This window comes from Macrobrachium rosenbergii, chromosome 21, assembly GCF_040412425.1.
Source record: "Macrobrachium rosenbergii isolate ZJJX-2024 chromosome 21, ASM4041242v1, whole genome shotgun sequence".
Classification (NCBI taxonomy): domain Eukaryota; kingdom Metazoa; phylum Arthropoda; class Malacostraca; order Decapoda; family Palaemonidae; genus Macrobrachium; species Macrobrachium rosenbergii.
This window is the reverse complement of record NC_089761.1, coordinates 10,868,042-10,893,194: the sequence shown is the minus strand read 5'-3', so window position 1 is coordinate 10,893,194 and position 25,153 is coordinate 10,868,042. Positions and strand designations below refer to the sequence as shown.

At 36.4% G+C, this 25,153-nt stretch overlaps 1 protein-coding gene across 1 annotated transcript; it reads right to left on the bottom strand.

The window, feature by feature from the left end:
• Positions 1 to 7,855: 7,855 nt before the first annotated feature.
• Positions 7,856 to 12,972, bottom strand: LOC136849388 (uncharacterized). Its single transcript, XM_067122740.1, has 5 exons — positions 12,532 to 12,972; positions 12,061 to 12,291; positions 11,300 to 11,774; positions 8,205 to 8,391; positions 7,856 to 7,886 (listed from the first exon to the last, which is right to left on the bottom strand). Exons 1-5 carry the CDS (start codon positions 12,970 to 12,972, stop codon positions 7,856 to 7,858), a joined length of 1,365 nt encoding a protein of 454 aa, XP_066978841.1.
• Positions 12,973 to 25,153: the final 12,181 nt, after the last annotated feature.

Genomic DNA, 25,153 nt, shown 5'->3' with positions numbered 1-25,153 from the left:
ATTTATAAAAATAAATGTTATGGTTTCGAAATTATATTTCTATTGTAAAATAAAAGCTAGTGTTTTGATGGAAACTGAAAAAATGATAGAGTACTATTTTTATCACATAATATTATAGATGATTGATGTCTTAAGGAAAGTACATCGTTTAAATAATCATCCTAAGGTGTCTGTTAAAGAAACATACTGGTTACTTATGAACTGTAAAGACTATAAACCAAAGATAGTTATTGTACCCGCTTTTTAATTGGACCCAGATTTGGAAGTATGTAAATAATAAGTACATTAATAAGAAGAGCAGAAATATAGTTTATAGATATGTTCATGAAATACTTAATACCAAAGATAGGCTGCATATGATGAAAATCTCGAATGTAGACAAATGTCTCTTTTGTGGCTATATTGAAAATATGCACATATTTTATTTTTGTCCCTCGTCAAAAAACATTCTGATTTGGTTAAAGTCAATACTAAAAAGCTTTTGTAAAATTGAAACATAGTTTACTTAAGATTCTTAAATTGGATTTCAAGACACCATCTAAGAAAGACGAAAACACAGCAACGGTGCTACTATCAGATTTCGTAGCAGGAGTATGCTTTGGTCGATCTTTGGGCCTATTCACAGACGACCCAAACTTGATTGCTTATATAGGGAATAGAATGCCAAAAACGAAGTTTATATTCAGTAAAGTTTATGCAAGTAAATTAGACAACCCTTTTACCAAAGCATATGTAATTAATGCTATTGTAAAATAAATTTCTGTTAGATATAAAGTTTACATACTTTATTTGTAAGGGCTGTAAATTGCCTGCGTATTGTATACATGAATGTATATGAAGTCATTGTATTGATTTTCATTGTAAATTTTATCAATAAAAGAAAAGAAAATTAATTTCAGGTGGTAAGAGCATCAGTGTAGCTACTTATAGTATTAACGTACCTTGATTTTAGATTTTTCTTTTAGAGATTTAATTTCAGGTGGTAAGTGCATCAGTGTAACTACTTATAGTATTACCGTACCTTGACTTTAGATTTTTCATTTAGAGATTTAATTTCAGGTGGTAAGTGCATCAGTGTAGCTACTTATAGTATTAACGTACCTTGACTTTAGATTTTTCTTTTAGAGATTTAAAGTAACGTAACGTTTACATTTATCGCTTAAGAATAATATAGAATTTTGCAGTTATCAGTGAAGACCTTTCAATTTATTTTATTAAGTTTTACAGTAGTACAATAGTTAACGTAATCTTCTAAATATTTCTTGATAATTTAGTTAATGTATTTATCCTTTAAGATTCCAATTTCCATACTCAGCAATAATTTACGTTATAATTTTGCATCTGTACTTATAAGGTGGTTTAACTTTGGAACACCAAAGTTCTTAGTAATGCATTGTTTTAAAAACTTAGATTTGTCTTTTAATTTAGACAGTTTTAATTGTTCAAATTTGAATTTTTAACTTTTGAGATTTTAACATAAGTTATAGCTGCTGTTAATAGTTCAAGCGAAACTCAATGCTAATCATACAATGATGAGGCCTAGTACAATAGGCAGATACACCATTTTATACAATCAGCGAGAGATGCCAGAACGTGCTATGCCCATAAACTTGGCAAATTGACCTTTTGTAATTTTGCTCGGCGGCTCTATACGTTGTGACGTTTGATGCAGTCGTTTCTCTGGTTGGTCATTCAGTTGTTAGCGCTTTTTGGTGTTCCCGTTGTTTGGTTTGCTAACCATTGAAAATTTTTTCTCTGGTCAAAGGTTTTTTTTATTGGTTGGTTGATCTGTACAGAAGCAAATTGGATCTGTCCTGAAGGCTTTAGTTCATTTAAGCTAATAAAACCTTATATTTTACTGACCAAAAGAATCTTGTGTTGATTTTTTATTTGTAATAAGTACAAACATTTCTGCCGTAATTTTTTGCTTTACACGCTGTGGATTGTAGTAGTTGAGACCCTGTTGTTCAAGAACTCCGGTGTTCGTTGTTTTTACAACAAAATTTATTTTAATGAGGAGACAGGAGTCTGGAGTTCATGATATACTGCATTTTATGCCAAAAGTTTGATTAAAAGGTGTAATTAGTTGACTGATTTTTCAATAAAGATCACGTGTAAATATGAACGTCCTTACCTTCACTAATAGAAATTACAGACTTAAGTTTTTTTGCCATAAATTCCGAAATGAATTATGTAAGTTGCTTGATGTAACCTGAAGACCACAGGTAAAGCCTAATGTTCCATTAGTTGGTAATATTATTTAAGGAAATAGTTTTGGTGTTTTAGTCTTAAATACCTAAAATTACTGTTTTAACAATTTTGTCTGGTAAAACTTATGGTAAATTACCTAAGCAAATAACTAGAATCTTCGAGAATCACAAACTGTGATGGATTAAGAATTTTTGAAATCCTGAAAACCCATAAAGGTAACAGTCAAAGTAACTGAAGGCAGTTGACAAGGCACTCATGAAGCCTTAATATCAAGCAACCTAAACCTAACTTAGCTTATCTATCTGGGACTGGATCCACACCCTAAATCTCTATGGCAATGCATTTCCATACGGAGAAGAATTCTCCTTAGACGAAGGTTATTAGGTTTACCTGTGAAGCAACTTTTCGAAGTTTTATACTGAGCAATATCTCAGTCGGTTGTTAGTCTTAATGATCGCGTCAACAGTGAAGTCTTCACTATTCTCAGAGAGTGCCACGCTATATGATAAACAGGGCTTCATCTTCTATAGGGTATCATAACAGAAATATTGGTTTGTATTCCCTGGTAACTTTTAATCCTATATGACGATCTGGCACCAATGCACCAGACCTACGGTTTGATGCAGTAGTACACGAGACGATAGAATGGATGAGCACTGGCGACAATTCACTTAAAGGTTTAAGAGGTTTTTTCACTTAAAAAATTTAGAAGTATGAAGTAAACACTGTAAATTGGCCTTCAAACTGCTAAGAGAAACATTACAATTATCATGGATTAAGAAAATATGGGAAGTTGAGTTTTTCTGAAGTACAATTTATTGAAAGAACCGATAATGCTGTTATGACTGATGTTATGTACCTCATTCCAGTTAAGCTGAATTCGTCAGTTGTGAATATATCTTGTATCACTGATTGCAATAGTGGATACTTTTATACTTTCTTAATCCTTAAAAATTAAAATATTTTGATTATCAGTAATGTGTTGGATTTTGAGTAAAGGTAAATTTTTCTGTCAAACGAGAAAATCTTTCATCTACGCCTATGTGATATTTTCAGTTATAAAGAGTAATAACGATTTCAGTAGATAACAAACGTTCATCATCTTAAACTGAGAGGAAGATATGTTTAATGAATCTTGGCAAGTACATGGTTGACTTACATTTTTAGGGACTTAGTGTTTTACGATTATTAAGCAGCAAAAATGATTCCCGAATCATCTGAACTCTGACCCGACTCTGAGGCAGTTCTCAGGCTATTCCATGATGACGCTAAACAGCCACAAAGAGTATGCGCTTGATCTGTTTTAATACAGAAACTGCCAGTTGTTTAAATTCTTTTACTGAGCCATATTGTTATTAAAAGGATAAACTTACAGATTTCACTAACTTAACGCAAATGTCTTTGATACAATAGGAACATAAGAACAGGAACCTTAACGTCTAGCTAAGACTGAACAGTCCTCCTCGTAGTAACAGCGTTGAATGAGCAGTTTTCCCATTCTTTAATTTTTAATACTGTAGAAATGCACTAACATGTCCTTATATAATATGGCTGTATACTGGGTTAAAAAGGAAAGGGAAGATTCTGATTAAAGGTTTTGATAATCAGAGTGCATTTGATATATGACAACGTATTCTTAGCTTATTATTACCTACCTTTATAGCTTTTACACTGCTAACAATAGCAGAAAGTTCATTAACATAACAAAAGGCAAATGTTCAAACGTTTAAGTGCCCAACAATGATAGAATCGTTTGAGCTGTTACCATAACACCGTCAGATACCCGATTGGTTAGGGAATTGCCAAGTCTACACAGCAGAGGACATTGACAGTGAAAATATCTAAAAAGTACTACACTCACTTCTTGTCATATCAAGCTGCTTAAATCAAGCTTTATTGTTCCAAACGTTTTGTTAGGAAAGAGCTGAGGTGAATGGAATAAAAAATGAAATGATTAATTATAATTTTATAGAATGTCATGAATATCTAGCGGTCCATTTTGAAAATATATTTTTAATGAAAACTCCACTTTACGGGATCCGATACAATACTAAAGAAACGGGCAATTTATTTAGGTGATTTCGTAGTATTCAATTTCAGTTTAATCTTTTTTTCCTCTTTCATTCTACTATCTCTTTCAGGGACCGCGAGTTATCGTTTTTCTCAAATGTTTCGAACTGATTGTTTGATCGAAATGGTACTTTGACAGTGTACGAGACACCTCCCTCTAATTTTTGGTAACATAGTGCATTGTCAAATGGTGTTAGTTAAGGCGTTTACTCTTGACTTTTGAAGGCAAAGTGGCATGAGTCAGCAGGACTAATCTACGCAATCGAACGTCCGCTATTCCCCATAGACAGGAAAGGAGGGGCGGAGATGTGGAGGCCAGGAAAGTGGGTTAAGGGAGCGATGAGGAAGGGAAGGGAGAGGGAGGGACGGGATGGGGGTAAAGGGCGTTCTAATGTACATTTTGGCGAAGCTTGGAAACACTATGAAAGTCAAGAGCAAGCACCTTAACTAAAACAGTTTGACTACACTATATTACCAAAAATTAGCGGGAGGTGTCTTGTGCACTGTGTCAAAGTACTATTTCAATCAAATAATTAGTTTGAAAGATATTTGAGAAAAACGAAGACTTGCGGTCCCTGAACTGGATAGTTCAATCATTATTCCTGTAAACCTTATCTGTATGCGTGTGCATGCGTGCATGTCTCTCTTGCTGTTAGGTTTAATGTATCCTTTAGTAATTTGCTTCTCGTTCAGTAGTTTTAGAATGATCATTCCTATCTGGCGACTTCCAAGTCACAGAATAACGCTGGCAGTAGGTTTGCGTAAATTTCGTTAAAATCCCGGAAGGTTTTATAATACCTAGATTAGAGAACAGAAACCCAAATGAACCTTAATTAGCAAGCAACTTGAAAGGATCGCCGTCAGTGTCATGGAATATATTCCGGTGTTGATTAAGAGCCAGTCGATAATTGGCTTATTTATCATCCAATGCGGATGTCTTTCACCTAGTTGCCAAGCAAGACTAAAAGGTCATAGGGGAATAAAGCCGCCTAGTGATATAAATTAAGAACCTAACTATAATTAGTTCAAATTAACATAAAAGCTATTCAGAAAGTTATGTAATAACACTCGAATAATGATAATTTTTTACATTGAAATCATATGGAAGTATATACACATAAAAAGATAAAAAAAAATGATTTTGTTTTGTACAAAACTGTATATAGTTATCTTGAATGCAACTGCGAAAGATTAATCAGTGTAACTATAAATGAACTGTAACAGATTATTCATAAAAAATTCAGATAAAACATGAGACCTTTCTTTAGCCGGACACAATAAAAATTATTTCGTAAGATAAATAGGGCTGATAACCAGTGAGATCGTATTTTCGTTTAATGACAACGTTATTAAAGTTTTTTTTTTTTATTAAATTTTCTGTATTATAAGATACTGGAATAATAAAAGTTAACTTTCAGCCTTTAAATTTTCATTAATAAGTTCATATTTTACCATGTAAAATCTATTCAGTAGGACGAGAGTTTAAATGTTTATAAATATGCCATACACACCTGTCTGCATGTAGTGGCTAGTTAAAACACCTAACTATGTAATATTTCCAGAATTTTATATCTGAAAGAAGAAATGGCTGTTTTGTAACATAGAATGAAACAATATGTTACTTGCTTTTTCATTTAAATATTCAGAGTTAGATCTAATTCTTTAATGTGTCAGTGTTCCAAAAATTGTTGTTGTTTGCCACAGCTCACGTCTGTTAATGCGTTTTTTTTTTATTTTGCAGGTATGGATTTATCAGGAAGCAGCCGTGACCCAGGCCACTGACGTAAGCCAAATCTGATAGAACTCATCACGTCGAAACAGTAAGTTTTGATTTACCCTGGTATGGAATTTTCCTTCTTATATTTTCTGCATAATTCTATTTTGCCTCATCTGTCCAAAAATGGTAAAATTTGGGTTTGCTTTGTTCACGTCATTTTTAAGCTCTATGCATTATCTGAGTTGAGCTTTTCATAAAGAGAGGTATTTCATTCACAATTTCATCACAATACCACACCATCTTACATGTAATCTCATCAAGTCCTTGAATATTACCAGTCTTCATATATATATATATATATATATATATATATATATATATATATATATATATATATATATATATATATATTCTTATGGGGTCCTTTGGAGAAGGAACAATGAGGATTTTTACTTAGGACTGCCTTAGAGGCCAAAGGGAATACTCAGATGTAATGCAGGACTTACCTTGATTTTACCATTAATATAATGGGAAGGTCATAATTAGAACTCTCTTTACCTTAGATGTATTTGTTATATAAAACAGATTCAGTATTTTGTGTAGAAATATTATAACGTATATCTTCATATGGAACCTACCCTGGTCCTACTCCTGAACACTCACCCACACTGATCCCCTCTGATACCCACACAGATCCCCTCTCTCTCTCTCTCTCTCTCTCTCTCTCTCTCTCTCTCTCTCAAAAATCACAAAGAACTCTTTTTCTCGAAAACCATCCTCACAAAGAAATGAAATGGATCATCTAAGGAAACACAATCTTTCCTACAAAAATAGATTTATTATTCAAAGCAACCCAACAAGTAATGAATAAACAAAGCAAAGATTAAAATGCATCATAAATGAATTATCAAGTCAAAATAACCTAACTCTGACTAAAAAAAATCTTATTATGGCTAATAGCCTGTAAACTCACAAACTCTCACATACTCCATCTTAGACATTATAAGTCTTGTCTCAAAAGTCTACCACATGAGAGATATAGACATTGCAAGGTTTGCATTTGTCCTCTCTATAATCACACCACCATGTTAACATCATGTCATCCCCACAGACATCTGTCGAAAGAATTAAGCACAATAGTAATCTCCCAAAAACACAAGTGCAAAACATAATAATGAAAAATGTAAAATGCATGGTTAAATACTGGTAAGCAGAACACAATAAAATAGGGTAAAAGGTTATGTTCAACTTTCACACAAGTTCAAAATTGTCTTGGAAACATTAAAAATCATAAGTTCACAGTTCACACATAAAACGAAGAGTCTGAACTTTACCTTATTCTGCCAGTTCTAAGAGATTGCAACACTCAAAGCTAATGTCTTGACGATCTCGCTCCAGCTTCGGTAATGAACGATCAGACTAATTTTTGGGCAGAATTAGACACAAAATCTAGATTCTCTAACATACGAACTCATGTACTCACATAGTAACTCGGTCATATGACTCGCATACCAGAGCCAATATTGTGTGTTCAAAGTTAAACAGCTGGGGTAACCAACTATTTGCTGAATGCAACGATTTTGCAACCGATGGCTTGCCAGTGCCAACAGCTATCTTTCCTTTCACACCATATAACACAGTAATGTTAAAACGGCCATCTATTTTATTTACAGAGAGAAAGCAAGGCAAATCTGATAGGCTGGTGATACAGCATTTAAGATAAAAAATAATAAAGAAAAGGGGTAAGTCCCAGAATGAATGCAATCGATTTCTGCAAAGAATTATCTTGTATGCAATGGACCAGGGAATGCTTGCAATATCATAATGGCAGTCTTTCAAGAGGATATGAGGCACAGGCTAGCGAAACTGGTCCAGGATATTTGATCTCCTGGAAGAGAATTCCAGAATTAGCGTACACTTGAATACAAAATCACTTCTTCCTCGTTACTAAACAATGCACCATGGAGGAATTGATTAATTATCTTTAATTAGCCCAAGTTAACACTATGGAGGGAGTAGTTTGATAAGGTTCTTGATGCTTAATTAAACACAAGGCAAGTCAAGGCTGATTTTTTGGGCTGGTCCTGGCAGATAAAGGGAAGGCAGGAGGTAGAATGGAAATGGCGAAAATCTTGGAGAAATAAAGAAAAGAATGCCACCAGAATGAATGGAGGGGTACTGACAAAAGACTGCTCCTCAGACATACCTCCTCATGCTTATGTGAGCTCTTAAATAAGCCTGCGAACTTGTAGACTGAGCGTCATCTGTCACCAACCCAAGATGAGAGAGGGCAGATGACCGTTCTTCACAGAAGCTAGTTCGTCTCTGTCTGGCTGGCATTTGTTTGCGTGGGCGCTGGGGCGTGTGTTCGTATGTGCGTGAGCCAGGCGAATCTGGAAGCAAGTCGGAAGCCAGTAACTAGGTCGAGGGAAAAGGGGCCTCATAGCCTAAGGTCCTAAAGATTAAGTCCTAAAGATTAAGTTAATTTATTTCTCAAAATATTATTATATTTAAATACTAAGTTAATATCAGTAGTTTTTAAAATGGGCACTGCAGGAATAAAATTAGGATGAAATGGTAAACAGAGAATATTCTTAAGTTCTTTGTTAACACTGGTTGGATTGTAATATGTCCTTTTTGCTTTATTTTTACAAAGTTCTAAAAAATATGGACGATAACATAATGAATCTCCTATTTTATCAATAGTTTTAAACTTCTCCTCCAAAAAATTCAGAGCTAAAAATTTTAAGAGCTCTAAGATGCATACTGGAAAACGTTGACACCTTAATTTGTTTAGCATGGTTAGAGTAAAAATGAATATATGACAAATTATTTGTGGATTCTCTATATACTTCAAAACAAAAATTGGTGTTATTTCTAATAACTAAGACATCCAAAAACGGTATACAACTATTTTCTTCATATTCTATTGTGAATTTTATGGATGGTACAAAATTATTAATTGTTTGCAAGAAATCCAGAATATTTACATTTTCTTTTACAGTACAAAAACAGTCATCTACTTGTCTAACCCAAAACACCTTAGAGAATAGATTTCTTGGAATAAGTCTAAACTCAAAGAATTCCATGTAAATATTAGACAAAAGTGGCGAAAGAAGGTTCCCTATAGCCATACCAAATATTTTTTCATAAAAAGTACCATTGAAAGTGAATTTAAAATTTTTTATATTAAGGATATCAAATTAATAAATACATTGGTAGGCAATTCTAGATTTTACAAGACCAAATGTTGTGATAAAAGTCGAAGTAAGTCATCAATAAGAACTTTAATAAATAAAGATGTCACATCAAAACTGGTTAACTTGTCAGTACTGGATAATTTAATATGGGAAAGTCTAGCACAGAAATCAACAGAGTTTTGTAAATGGGAATTTGAAATAATACCCAGAATAGGTGATAGTGATTTAACTAGATATTTAGAAAGTTTATAACTAATAAAACTGGTTGAACTGATAATGGGCCTAATAGGAAAATCTCTTTGATGGGTTTTGATTAATCAGTACATGTAAGGTAAGGATGGGCCAATCATTGACACTTTCTCTTTTATTTAACCGAATTCTTTAATATGATTTTTATTTTAGAATTGAAACTTTTTATGACACCAGCTAATGGGTCTTTCCATAGTTTTTTGTAAATACTAGAATCAGACATCAAGTTTTCCATTTTTTCAACATAGCTAATTTTATCTATTATTACAAAACAATTGGATTTATTGGCTTTAGTAATGAGCAAACTTTTATCTTTCTTCATTTCGTGAATTGCATCTATAAACCTTTTTTAGGAAATTCATTATTTTATTAGGTATTTGAAGTAAGCCAAAAAAAGACCTCTAACTAAATTCATTGAAGATGATACAATTGTGCATTTCTTTCCCAGTTTGGATAATTCTGAGATGATGTTTGTGCACGAAATGTCATCACTAATAGAATATGATAAGCCATATCCTAAAGCACATTTGAGATTCTGGTCCAGTTCTCTGTTTGGGAGGTTTATTACACAATCGTCTTTATGTTTGTTATTCCAGTCACTTATCTCAATGAGACCATCAGAAAAGGAATCTGCTAGAAACTGTGTTTATTGAAACTATGTCCACCAGGAATGTTAATCTCCACCCTGGATTATCCCTTGATCCTTTGTCCCTGTCTCTTTTGTTTAAAGAACATGCTGGCCAGATTAACAAACTGTAACCCCAACCCCCTTCTGTTTTTGTATATAAGGCTCTGTTAACTTCTTTTGTATTTAGTGTGAACTTGAAAATATAGAATAAACTACAAAAGTACTTATCCCAAGTCCCGGTTTTCACTCACCTTCTGATGTGGATTTTATAATATTCTCAAGTGTCGTGCCCAACATATTTGTTTTCATTCTCACCTGCATATTTCTTCTAAGTTGCTGAAACAGTTGTCCACAGTGTCCCTCTCTTGTTGTCGGCCGCCCACAAGTCTGCTATATCGAAGGGAGCAATATTAAGGTAATGATATCTCTCAGAAAGGCGTAATGGAGACAAGACAGTAGTTTCTTTACTTTAATGATGAAAGTTAACTACAAACTTAAGTACAAATTACGGTTACAGTTACTATCTTGAAATCACTCTTGCTAGACAGTTCAGTGAAGTCTGTTTGGGAGCATGAAAGCAAGGGGAAGATATATCTTCCCTGGATGGTGGATGGGAGCTCGAATGCTGTTCTGCTGGCTTCTGGTTTCTCTGGAACCCCTGGGTTTCTTGTTATCTCCAAGACCTCCCTTTTCAGTGTCCCATTGGAAGATTTTATCTGTAAGGCCTCCCCTCAACAGTTGATTGGGAAGGACGTTGGTGGGAGTTGTTAAAATCTCTCCTTAGAGGATTTGATTGGAAATTATCTTAGGAGGAGGTGTAAAAGACTCCTCCCTAGAATGTTTGATTGGAGGGTGTTGAATTACATCACTTTGTCCAGCCCCAATTCCATGGAATTTCCATGAAAATGCCTCCTATTGAAGGCGGGGTTATAGATATGGCTGGCATGTTAGCTTCTGACGAGGTGCTGAGTGATCCTGAGTCAGCTAAATCACAAGTCCACAGTTTCCAGATTTTATGATTGGTTTTATGGCCCTGGGCGCGATATACTCGCTTACTGTTTTGAGTTCTTGCAAGGTGGTTTACATATTCAGCACTTCTAGTCTCTCGAAACACATAACAACCCAGGCTTAATTGTTGTTCTCTCTCTCTCTGTCTCTCTCTCTCTCTCTCTCTCTCTCTCTCTCTCTCTCTCTCTCTCTCTCTCTATGCTTTCCCTATCTAACTTTTCCCAGTGAGGTATGCTGCCAGGAGCTCGTGGTCAAATGTAGAGTAGTTTGTCTCTGTCTTGCTGAGTTTCCTGCTAAAAAAGGCGAGGGGTCGAGGACAACTGTGGATGATCTGCTCCAAAGCAGCTCCTATGGCTATGTTGCTGGCATCCATAGAAAGCAGTAGAGAATGATCTGGTGCAGGGAAAGAGGGGGCATGGAATTGGTGAGGACATTTTGACGGAGATGAAGGCAGCTCCCTACTGGGATCCCCAGGTGAGGGGGCCTTGGGCTTGCCCTTGAGGACATCATAGAGTGGGGTCAAGGTCGAGGTGGTATCAGGCAAAAAGTGATGATAATAGTTCACCATTCCAAGGAATTCTTGTAGACCCTCGAGAGTGGTAGGTGTGGGGAACTTCCTGATGGTGGTGACCTTCTCGGTCAAGGGGTGGACACCCTCAGGTGTTATGAGGTGCCCTAAGAATTCTTCCCTCTTGGTGGCAAAGGAGTATTTGTCGTATCAGACGACGAGGCCATTTTCTTGCAGGCGTTGGAGGACGATGTGCAGGTGTTGGAGGTGCTCTTCCTTTGATGCAGAGAAAATTAAAATGTCTTTGACATAATAGACACAGAAGGGAAGGTCTCCCAGGATGCCATCCATCAATAGCTGAAAAGTAGCTCCTGCATTGCAGAGGCTAAAGCAGGAGTAATTGAAGGTGAAGGTACTGAAATGGCGTTGTAATGGCAGTTTTTGGGATGTCTTCGGGATTCATGGGAACCTGGGAGTAACATTTGAGAAGGCCCAGCTTTGAGGAGATTTTTGTGCCATGTAGGAAGGGGAGGTAGTGGTCAGCCTCGGTGATCACGTTCAGCCTTCTGTAGTCCCCGGATGGGTGTAGGGTGCCATCCTTTTTGTTACTATGTGCAGGAGGGATGCCAAAGGACTGGATGCCTTTTGACACAAACCCATCTTCATCATCTCTGCGAAGGTTTTTCTTTGCAACGGCTAGCTTTTCAGGTGGTAGGTGTCGGAAATGGGAGTGTATGGGAGGGCCCGAGATTTTAATGTGGTGGAAAATACCGTGCTTGGCAGGATTTGATGGGATTATCGTAATTCAGGTTTGAAAACATCTGGGTATGTGGATTGCAGGTATGCAAAATCGTCACTGGAATAGGTGAAGTGGACAGCAAGTTCTGCAGGGGCTGCAGCAATGGGCATCGTGTACAGACCAGTGGCATCGATTAGGCACCTGTTGGCAAAGTCCATGAGCAGTTGATGGTGTGCCAAGAAGTCTGCCCTGAGGAGAGGTATTGAGATGTCTGACGGTGATAAACCACCAGTGGTACTTTCTGTTGCCGAGGTTAAGAGTGAGATGCTTCTTACCGAAGGTAAGAATGGGAGAGCTGTTGGCAGTTGTGAGTTGGATGTAGGTTGGCTGTGGGTGTTTTGTGGGTTGAATGGATACAGGCAGAAGGGAATGGCAAGCCCATGTGTCGCCCAAAAAGCGAGTACCTTTGGTGGAATCAAGGATAAAAAAGACAGATCTGCTGATAGAGCACATAGGATTAGGTATGTCAGGATTACGGTTAGATTCATGTACATTAGTATGGCCCCTGGTTGAGGGATGCACACCTGCTACAGCTATCACGAGTGGCAGTAGCTGTTTCACACGTTTCTTGGCCATGGGCATCATGGGAGGCAGTTCTTGGTGGCAGGGCCTGAATGTTCTGTGGTATCAGCAAAGCTGAAATGGCTGTAATTGCTGCTGCGTGGTTAGTGCCCTTGGGTTTCTGATGGCAGAATGGGCAGTGAGGGTTTGATAGCCATGATGGCCTCTGTGGCATTAAGAAGGTCGTCTGTCGCTGAAGGGTTGGATGTTCCTCGAAGGGTGGCAAAGATGTGGTTGTGGCAGTGGTTTGCAGCAGCGTAAGTGTCTGTCAGATTGTCTGCTAGGGTGGCGAGGGCATTGTCAGATGTGTCTTCAATGTTGGTGAGTGCTGCCCTTACTGACATTGGCAGGCACTACAGCCAGAGTGCATTGAGGATGTCAATTGATTTGGGAGAACCGTCTGCTGCAGGAGGAAGACGGGTGAGGGCTCTCATCTCGAGAAGGGTGGCAGATGGGCGTTGATCACCTAAGAGTTGCTGTGCTGCACTGAAGATCTGTTGTACACGAATGGCAAGTCTATTTTGTATATTTTTTTGGGAGGGCTTTCCAGACAAAATTTTTGGCCAAGAGTAAGTGTTCAAAGTTTACAATATTTTCATACTGAATAACGACAATGGCGTTACTTCACTCCATGCTTTGAGAGGTATCACACTTAAATGCATCACTAATAAAAGCTACATAATTCGGTATTAGGATAATTACCTACATATCATTTGTATATTTCATCACTCTACTATAGTAAAACATTATGATAACATAGTGATACAGTGTATTATTATAGCAATAATGAAAATAAGGATAATTACCTAGAAGAACTATTTCATCACTCTACTATAGTAAAACATTATGATAACACAAAAGGAAGAAAAAAATGAGTCTGTTATAAAAGGATGAAAATGACTAGTTAGGACACTGCTCTCGCCACTAGTGGCGATAACAGGCTCGCAGCGATAGGGTTAATTTACATGTTTTTTTTTTTTATTTATGTTCGTCTATTGCATAGTTTGTTTATCCCTCTTTGCAGTATTTCTTATTTGACACATGATATTACTACAGTCGATCCAGCTCTTTGGAATTTTAAAAAATCATTTTGGCCAAGATCAGGATCTATATGCAATATTGGAACGGTCGAAGGTGGTCGTTCCAATATATCTGCCGTAAGATTTCTCATATGAATCCATTTTGTGGATGGTGTTTCTTTTACTTAAATTGTGAATGTGTAGTAGTAATTTTTCTGGAGCACATTTATTTTCTTTGAGGAATTGTATACTGCGAAGAGATTATACTGAAAAATCTTTCTAAGCACTACATGGGGTACTGATTATCGTCCGAGCGCCTTGGAGGAGATATCCTCACTTCTGATTGCTCGTCTTCAATCTCTCTCATTGGCGTAGATTAAGGTGAGTCTTTGTAGTTAATTAAAAATTTACAAAGACCTTTTTCAGCTCCTGGTTTACTAATTTTTTAAGAAACAATTTGGCAAGAAATTTTGCTTCAAATTGTTTGTGAAATAAAATAAAAAAGACGAAAAGCCAATTATAATTTAATTTAAGACTCAACACTGACATTTAAGGGGAAATAAAAGGGAATGACTTCGTCAGAACAGCATTTGAAATAAAAGCTCAATGTGTGAGCGTCTGTATTTATCTTAACTTATCACTACAGCCCAATGAAAGAATTGCATGTGGTATTTTATCCCGAATTATACAGCAAGTCAACATATCTGCTAGTTCTGCAGCTTTGAATGAGAAAGGCAACTCCTATTTTCGGTGAATGTAAAATGAATCACGGACGATTTGCAAGGGACGATTCTCTTTGAGTTTGATGCAGCCTGTTCGCATAAATTGAGATATTCTTTCTAGTGGCCATTTTTTAAGCTCTTTTCTCAAAGGAATAAATGTATAATTCTCTACGGACTGGGAAAGTTTGATTTCATTTGCTATTTTTTTAGTAATCACTTTAAGTCCCACGATTAATCATCCATTTTAACTATAATGCTAGAGAGAGAGAGAGAGAGAGAGAGAGAGAGAGAGAGAGAGAGAGAGAGAGAGAGAGAGAGCTCAGGACTCCTGTCGAATTGTCCCAGTCCTAAATATTTTTGAACGGATGGGAAAAACGCTTTTGACACTTACATGTAATCCCTACTGCAAAATAGTTAGATGGTCCAACTGCTCATTTTGTGTACTGGAATATTATTTTGCTCTCACCACACCTTGCTTAAGCCCTTTTAGTATCTAGAGTCCCCTCGATTTTGCAGCATATGTTTTCAGACGGGCTGGAGATGCATATGTTGTGTTTTGCAGTTATTTTAAACTTATTTTTAGGAGCTAAATCAAATTGAGTTATATATAACAATTAATGTTTATTTTAAATCTGGGTGCCTTCATATAGAAAATATATTGCATACATTCTAGATTATGTAATCCTTTCAGCTTCAGAGAAGATATGAAATATTATAGATATATATAACTTAACTTTTGCTCTTCGATGCCGTCAAAAGTCTTTACACAATCATGTGTCTTTCTGAGTTAAAATTATCAGAAGTCGCAAAGAGTAATTTCTTTTTTATTGAAGCTATACAGTACATTGCAAAACGTTCTTAATTATTGTAAAACTGGGATACAAAATGTTGCATCAGTTCCCTTAATCTTTCAGACAATAAGGCAAATGGCAGTGTTCAGCAGGCGATATCTGACTGAGTCTCTCGGTCACTGGGTTGCAAGTTGCCCTAAAGCAAGAGCCCGTGCTTGCACATGGCTGGCTTGATCTAAAACAAACGAACGAGTCACTTTCAATGGATATTATTCGGGCAATCAGTATCCTGGCAGCCGAGCTGAGTAATATTCCATTTAACGGATAATAAAATTATCCTCGTTCTGTTGTATGTTTATTTTTTGAGAACTATGGTATTCGTCTTTTGCTCGTGAATCAGCCTAACACCGTTTTTTTTTGTCTGAAAAGGGTTTTATTTTAGCACTCAAAATTTGCAGGCCTATATTGTTTGTGTATACACCGTTCATAAAACTATTTATTACATTCTTTTATTTGTCATAAACAAAATATAAAAAAAAAAATTGAATATTAGCCTATAAATGTTTGGCTAGGCCTATGGATCCTTTGCTTTATCTGTGAAAACGGGGTCTCCTATAAATATACAGTATGATTTTTATTAATAAGTATTTGCGCTATCAGATTTTCATAATCAATATTGTATTCTTTTACAGTCGTTATGCAAATATATAATTGATCACTACAGTGCTGACTGGCCTTCTAAGGATTGTTCATTTGGCTTAATTCTGAGCCCGTATGCTTGAGGACTGAATTATTCGCTCCTTGCGTGAAAAATGTTTATACTCATCGTGAGGTAAAGCAGTAAAACAAAAATAATGTATTTCTATACAGAATTACCATCATTAATAGCTGGGAGATAATTTTGATAATGTGTAAGAAGTCGAGCTGAAACGTAACATTAAAAAATTTCTTAAAGCAAAAAAAAAAAAAAACTAATAAAAATTCAATAAATGCTTTTGAATATAATTAAAGAACAACATCAACAGATAAGTCAATAGCTTCTTTCAAACATAATTAAAGAAAAACAACAGCAAATTATGTTTTTCCCATATATTCAATAAAAGTGGTTTCTCTAGCCATTTTCAGTTTATGAATGCTATTAAACATCTTGATATATAGTGTAGCCCTCAGATCTAAACAGGAGCTTAGTACCTGTGAAATAATAATAATAATAATAATAATAATAATAATAATAATAATAATAATAATAATAATAATAATAATAATAATAATAATAATAATGCCGTGTTGGTGGTGGTAGAATTTACAAAAAAAGGGAAATACGTATATTCCAAAATAACTATAAGTCACAACACTAAGTGCGTTAGGTACTATCTTAAAGCTCGGACAAAGGAACTTTCATTCTGTATTCTTATATCATGAGGGGTAGGGGTGAGAGAAGCTAACCAGGTTATCTATGTTAAACATAAGGATTATGACTATAAAGACTCCCACGATGACTTTTTCTAGAGGGCATAGCAGATTCAGAATTGACTGAATTGTGATTTTTTTTTATTTCTTTAAAACTTTCTCCCTATTTTTTTTTATAATGTGAACAAAACACCTTTAGCTTCATAAACTCAGGTAAATTCATTTGATTTAGTCCAGACTTTTTGTTCTCTTGAGAATGTAGTTTTCTTATCAAGAGTCCATTCTCCGATTGGCTGGAAGGGTTTTCTGGAGAACAATGCTTTTCAAGGCTTACACTGCCTCTCCCCCACTCTGTCTGTCTGTTTGTCTGTCTGTCATCGAAGGGTATGATAGACTACTATCCTACTGTGTTGACATAATTGTCTTTCATTACATTTTGATTCTCTCTCTCTCTCTCTCTCTCTCTCTCTCTCTCTCTCTCTCTCTCTCTCTCACACACACATTAGATTTGAAAATTTAAATTAATATTCGTGAAAAACAGAATTATAATTGGACAGAGTTTGTTAATTGTTGTTTTTTGAGAAACTGAGAAAGCCTCTGTATTAAAGCTCTGTACACTGTGAACAACAAACTATAAAAACCAGAGAAAACCTGTCATCTATGCAAGGTATGCTGCATTAAGCAATATTTGATATTTTATGGTAAGGTACCTCTTAATATTTAAAATGAGAAAATCCAGGACCAGAAGATACCTTTCTAGGTTACCTTGGCTCAGAAAAAAAAAAACAGTGCCTGAATGCATACATGAAGTTTGCCATCGAGATCTATGTAACTAGGTTACTCACCTGTTGCTCAGAGTGGTACGAGATGCAAACTCAGCCTAACAGAATCTTCCTGCAACATGAATAACAAACACAATGACCGAGCATGTATAAAAACAAACATAAATAATTTTAAAAAAGAATAATAACGAAGAGACCAGGCAGGTCAAGCCTTCTAACACCGTTGCGTTTTAATCACAAGCGCACACACTCTTTGCAGAAGAGTGTAGTTGATGAGATAATGGCCATATTAAAAAAAGATGTCCTGCTGCTACTGCATCTTTTATGAAACTTTTTCCAGCACGCTGAACATATTCCGTCTAATGTCGCTGTCATAAAAAAAACACTCCAACTGTGAACGTCGTTTTCGCAAAATCTGGAATAACTCTGGAAAAGTCGCTGGAAATGTTATTATTTTGTGTCACTTCTTTTCCCCATTTCACTTTTCCCTTAATTTACAGCTGCAATATCGACCGTCTGAAATGTCGGTCATGGAGACCCTACTGTTAACCTCTTTCCTTTTCTTGATTAATTTTCTTTGCTTTCAGTCTTCCTCTATTCTGATCTTATCTCCTTCCCTTCTGTTTTTCCTCTTACAGCTTCAGCTTTCACTAAAGTTGCCTATCATTCTCCTGTCCTACTCTAGTACTCCCAAAGGCAATGATGCAAGGAGATGCTATTAAAAATGTTCACTGTATCTACAAGCAGCCTACACATTAGGTGTTTCATCATTATTCATCAAAGTTCCTAACAGTTCTGTCGCAAAATTCTCCTGACCATCATCTTTATATTATTATTATTATTATTATTATTATTATTATTATTATTATTATTATTATTATTATTATTATTATTAAAATAGAAATCAAATTTTCTTCAAAACGGAACCTCCACGGGGACTGGAAAATGTGTTTGAATTCACTTTTGCCAGTGAATGGCCAGATTTAATTTTCCTTTCACACACACATAAAACATTAGAAATTTGTATTGATTTGCATATTGCGTAACAAGTCTGTATGTGAGTGCATACGGTAGATGATGAACGTCTTTCTTCTCAAACAGAGATCCTATCTTGAATAGTTTTCTAACCAAGGACTCTTTTTGTATCTTTGAATGTATGTATTTCAGTCAGTCCTCCTTTCCTTAAACACTCTAATGCGCACGGGTAAACTAATGTGATTATAATGGAAAAAACAGAAAGAGAGCAAATGTGGAAAATGGAATGAATTAATTGTGTAATTTAATTGTCTTTTTTTTACATAAATTTCATAGCAGAAAAGAATATGGGCACTGAAACGCTTTTACTTTTTATTCACCAGTTTCATTTTACTTACTGTCTAAATCCTACATAATTACCCGTGCTGACTGAATTCATGTTACCCATCGCTCTGTAAAGATGAAAATAAAAAAAAGTATGAATAACCAGTGTTTTTTCATCTTGAGATTAAAGCATCGGGTTCTAGGTCTCCGTCTCTCTCCAAAACTCCTTCTGCTGACGAGAGAAGAGTGACTTATGCAAACACTTTACCGTAGAGGAGCGAAGCCTCTCTTTAACTTGATATGAAAAGGATTCCCTGTCCCCCGGCGATCTGAGGGTGGGTCTGGTTCCCGCTGTAAGAGTGGTGGGTTGCTCCTCAAATTGCATATCTTCCCGCCTTCAAAGCTCAGAAATTTCGTTCTACCTGACTGAACCATTTGGCCAGTGGTTGATATTACAGTTGACTGCTTACATTGATTTGACCTATTAGTTATGTAATATAGAAAAGCCTTCACATAACATATACAGCAGAAAGGATGTTATTTAGCCATTACGAATTCGAAAATGAAAGTTTGATTAACAGTATACTCTCTCTCTCTCTCTCTCTCTCTCTCTCTCTCTCTCTCTCTCTCTCTCTCTCTCTCTCTCTCTCTTAAAATTTAACAGTATGTGCTTTTAAGTACAAAAAATCTGACATCGTATGTTATGTACTGTAGTCTACTTTGAGGTTTTTGATAACTCTATCTAACTGAAATTTGATTGTTATTTTTTTATGGTTAAATATGATTTCTTTATTGACATAGAAGCAAGATTTCTTATTAAAATCTTGATTATATGTACATTACAGAGTTTCTTCATAGAAATGTCTAGTATCCAGTTTTACTTAAGGCTGTGGACTTTAATTAAGATGCCATTTGAAAGAAAATGCTTTTCTGTTAAGATTTATTCTTCTTTGGACAAATCATGTCAACACTCCATTTAATTACAGAGCATCTGAATAATTCCTACAATATAGTTCACCTTTTTTTTTAAAATTCTTTGTACCATTGTGGAGTATATAAATTTCATCATTTCTTTTCAGCGTATATGTTTATATACGTGCAGTGAGAATTCCTTTGATATTGTTTCTTGAACTTTCTAGTGAAGAGTAACAAATGAATCGGTTTCGATATCCATCATTGCAGGATATAGAAATACCTTTGGGATATAGACATTGCTCTCTCTGATCAAGGGAATAAATCTTCCGTGAAATGAAAGCAATAGACACAATATTTTGACTGTTTTGGAGTTTATGAAACCATTCGCTATACTCTAACCGCAGCTTTAATTAGACATTGAAGTACAGCCTGAGGTCAATGAACTTACGCATATAGCTGACACTTCTCAGTTTAGATGAAGTGAGTGCTGTTGCAGTTTAGCGTTTAAGATTCTATGGTCCCTTGGACATTTATGTAGTCGCCCGGTAACACACTAGTTTTACATCATTAGTTCGTATTCAAAGGGTTGCTGGGTTTCCGCCACAAAGATGAATTATTCTTCCAAACCATGATAAAAATTCGTAGAGCAAAATGTACGTGATAAACTGAGCTTTTTTTAGTTAGTGAATGTTTGTATGATTTTCATAGGTAGGTAAATTAACGTCAAAATAGTTATGAATGCAACAGAGAGAGAGAGAGAGAGAGAGAGAGAGAGAGAGAGAGAGAGAGAGAGAGAGAGAGAGAGAGAGAATCTAAACTAGTTAGGATAAGAGAATAAAATGAAGCAAGTTCAAAAGAAGGGTGGTGCTAAGAAGAGTGGTGTCTTGCCACATACATACCTCACTTGCAAAGGTCACCCCTTCCCTGGAGCATTACTAGTCAGGGCATGTGAGACTTATTAATGATAATGTCAGCCTCCGTCACTTACTGAAATATTATCGCTTTCAGAGTCTGACATCAAATTAAAGGCCGCTCGTGAGCGCCAGACGAAAGGAGTCCTAGAGACCGAACAAAGCTACTGCCAGAGGGAAACGAACAAGGTTAACTCTTTCACTCAGGAAAATAATATAAAAAAAACATAAAAGGAACATTTCCATAAATCCTATTTAATATGCTTTTGAAATTTTCGTTAGCCCTGGGGCTGCTGGCAACTACAGTTCTCTTTTTATATCAGGTAATACTGAGCCACAACTACTATGGTCATCGCAGGTATTCTGGTAACTACTGAAATTTCTGATTAAAGGTTCCTCTCTGTGCGTAACACCAGAGAGCAAATAATATGCATAAAGGCAGTGTTAGGTTAGTATTTATCATAAATTCGGTTCTTTTCTTTTGTCGAAAACAAAAAGAATGTCATGTAAGTTAAATGTTACTTATTTCTTTGTTGAAATACATCATATAAGAATATATGACAGTTTTCCAAGTGTTGCCTGTGGATTAAATTTTTCGGTAATTCTCATGAAGGCCTCTTGGTCAATGTTGCTTATGATTAACCAAATAGAGTGGATTTCTCATACACTTCTCTCTCCCAAAACGATGTTACTGGTTCGTTTTTCATGAATAACAATATGAATAAAACGATGAGCTGTCTGCTGGTTACTCTTGCTTGCTATGAAGAATGTTGGAATCTTTGTTGTTCTTTATCCTTTCCAGGCTATTAAGAACAACATTATTAAACAGTTAAAGAGGAGGAGAAATTAGAGTTGAGGATACTTACGGTGCTTGAGAAATTTTCGTAATCTTTGGGATAGATATGGCTGATACTGCGTAGTTCATCTAATAAAATTTACATATGAGCCGCTAGATAGAGAGAGAGAGAGAGAGAGAGAGAAGAAGAAGAAGAAAATACTGAAAAAATGAAAGCCTTTGGATACAATAGTTCCCTTACTTAATGATATGTATCTAGATATATCTAAACCAATCAGACTCTCTCTCCCCTCTCCCCCCCCTCTTCAGCAGTGAATATTAAACAGTGGTAGATCCTGCTTTTTTACTCTCTGAACTCCGCAGTACCACGTGAGATATCCTGCAAAAACAGAAAAAATAGAAGTTTAGAATATAAGAATCTGACGCTACGGCCGAAGAAATCTTGTGTAAAATCAAAACTATGTAAGGTGGTGGCTATATGGGAATTACCTGGTATTCTCCTTGTTTTTGAATATACAGTAATGCACATATATCCATCTGTATCGAAAACTGTAATCGATAATTGCTTCACTTTATTGCCTCACCTCAGAGAGCTAACTTATCTTTAGGGAAAGTAAGAGCGCCTGTAATTAAGAGACACTAAACTCGGAAGGATTTGACTTTTCCCACTTTGAGAGCTGAAAGATAGGATGAAAACAGTGTACACACCTTTCCTCTCCATAGTCATATCTTCCAAAGAACACAATGATTGGTATAGAATGACAGAGCTGGGTACATGGGCACAATAAATACGTTAGTGAGAAGGATCTCTTCTATTTGATCTAATCTTTGTATTTTCCGGTATCTTCCTCTTACCTTTCAAGGCCTGTGAAATATTCAGCTTTAATTCGGGTTGTGTCCAACTCTTTGGGGCAGCCACCGGAATGAAAGAGAGGTGAGAGGGGGATAGGGGAGAGCGGGGGAGGTGGTCTCCGAATTTTTGGGGAAGGGACGAACAAAATGAGTGGTGGGTACTGGGAATAACGGGTTTCCTGGGAGGAAGGAACTTACTTTGCAAGCAAATTGTAAATTATCATAAACCAAAATTCTAATAAACAATTCTGACAGGAGACACGTGACGCAGCTAACTATTAATCTATCTCTTTCGATTGTATTTCTAATGCTTTTTTTTCTCACGAAAATGACTCGGTTTTCATTTTCGTGTTCCATTTTTCTTTTCAGTTTCATACTCTCTGTGTCTCCCTTGTCTTCATTAAATATTCCCATCATTCATTGGGCGTCCGAGGGCCTGAATGCCATTGCTGAATATTTCAGATGCGCCGAAGGCCAAAAGGGTGATTTACGTGTCAATATAAATGCCATTAAGTTGTATCTGCTTTGATGGACCTGAATGATTAATGGCGTCGTTAACGAATCGTTTTCATTCAGATGCAATCTCTGTCCTTTTCTGTTTCTTCCCTTTTATTCCTACGGGGTGATCAGAGATAGATGAGAGTGGAAGGCGGTTTTCGCTTTGTTCAATGGTTTTCCCTTCATTCTGTTACTTTTCTCGTGTACATTTTGTCAGGTTTTCTGATGGTTTGTTTTGTTTTTAATGTACCTTGTTTTAATTGTTTACTTGCTCTCCGGTATTTTGTGTAGGGAGGCGAGGTGTCGTTCATCTCTCCGTTTTTTTTTTTTTTCAGTCAGTCAGATTTCAGGCAGCACACCGTCTAGTTCTCAGAGGAGAACACAGCAGCGGTGGATTTCGAGTATCACCTTGTGGTTGGTGATGGCAGCAGTAGCAGGGGTAGTTCGCCAATGATGGTTTTGGAAGCAGCTGACGATGGTTTTGTGGGCAGTGGAGGAGGACCTTGACCTAGTTACCGAGGAGATGGTATCGGCATGGAAGTATGCGATGGTGGCTTCTGAGGATTTTGTTCTCGAAGAGGAGTGGCTCCTGAGGATTTTGTTCTCGAAGAGGAGTGGCTCCTGAGGATTTTGTTCCCGAAGAGGCGTGGGAGACTCATGTAGTCCGGTTTGGTGATGCTAAGTATAGCTCTACGCCTGTTTTTACCTTGGAAACTGGTTTTTTCCACACTTTCAGGGCTTCTGATACTAGCGGTGAGTTTGTTTGTTGTCGGCCAACTGTTATTTGCCCCCTAAAGCTACTCAACAGTAAAGGGGGACTGTGGGAATACGGGGTTTTGGGTGGGGGAGAACACAAATGGAGCGGACATGTTTACGTTGAGGAGGCGCCCTCTGGAGGGTAAAAACAAGAGGGAGCCATTCGCCAAGAGGAGGGAGTTAAATGCATTTCGCCGTGTTTAGTACTGGCATCGGGGGGATGGAATGTCCCTTCGCCGTGTTTAGTACTGCCCCCGAGGGGGGGGGGTACCCATACGTTAACAAGTTATTGCACTTACTGGACAGGATATGAACCGTTCCAAACAGACGTATTTACCCGTGCTCTGTCTTGTGAAGGTCGCGTATGGAAACCCCTTGTTGGATGGACTTAAGGGGTTAATTATAGGTTAATTACATTCGTGAGACAAAAATTGAAGATAAATCCATAATTAGCAACAAAACACTGTAGAAAAAGTCAAGTTAGAAGGAAATCGCCGCCGCGGAGCAACTATTAGATCTACCCCCGGTTTTTCCAGGTGTTCTTCTGTGGCGGCTGAGCTGTGTTCGGCATGGAAGTGTTCGATAGTTGTCCTCGTGGTTCTTAAGTGTCTCTTTCTCTCCATGCGTCTCAAGGAGTGAATCTTTTGCTATTCTTATGGTTGTCTTTGATATATGACAAGGTTATTATTATGGTCATTAGTATGTGATGATTATGGTTGTCATTAATATGTGACGAGGTTATTGTTATTAGTATTGTTGATGAAGCAAGTGTGGCTCATGTTATTGTGTAGTTATGTATGTATATTATTATCGACTGTTTAACTGCTACTTTGAATTGTTTTTATTTATGGGTTATTATTGTGCAAAGTTTAAAGTTGTTGGTTATTTTTGATTTGCTGTGCTGTCTGAAATCTGGGCTCATGTGTCCTCAATTGCAAAAATGTACATTTATATATGATAAATTAGTTTTAGGTAATTTGAGTATTTTCTTTGCCACCCTTCTCCTTGAGATGTCACAGTCCTTTAGACCTCTCCTAGTTCCCAATACTGAAGATCTTATTTTTAAAGAACCTGACGGCCCCACTGAAATTGGGATTCGTTACAATTTCTTTTGGAATTTTCACATGCCGTTTCTAAGGGAACAAAGAGGGTTTTCAAGAGTTATCAACAATCGATGTTTGATACTGTAAACGACGTTTTATTAAAAAACTAGCTAAACGTTTTGAAAACCTTATGAAGACTATGCTATACTTGTTAAGTACCCAGCATCTGGTTTTTCATTCAGTGACAAATTTATTTATGCTTTGCATTTTTGTCTTTAGTGTTGCTTTTATATTCCCTAGTTCGCCAGTAACTGATAATCCGTTTAGAAACCCTAGATCAGCTAAGAACATGATTTATAAAAACGATTCACCCAAAGACTCTTCCACGTCCATGTCATAGTATGTCAG

Bases quoted from the DNA above. Each gene is read 5' to 3' on its own strand.
- LOC136849388 (XM_067122740.1), bottom strand. From the start codon at position 12,972: ATGCCCATGGCCAAGAAACGTGTGAAACAGCTACTGCCACTCGTGATA. The intron at 11,775-12,060 runs GTTCCCATGAAT...TTTGCCACCAAG, and splicing joins TTCTCAAATGTTACTCCCAG to AGGGAAGAATTCTTAGGGCA. The intron at 8,392-11,299 runs GTTAGATAGGGA...ACTTGCTTCCAG, and splicing joins AGCATACCTCACTGGGAAAA to ATTCGCCTGGCTCACGCACA.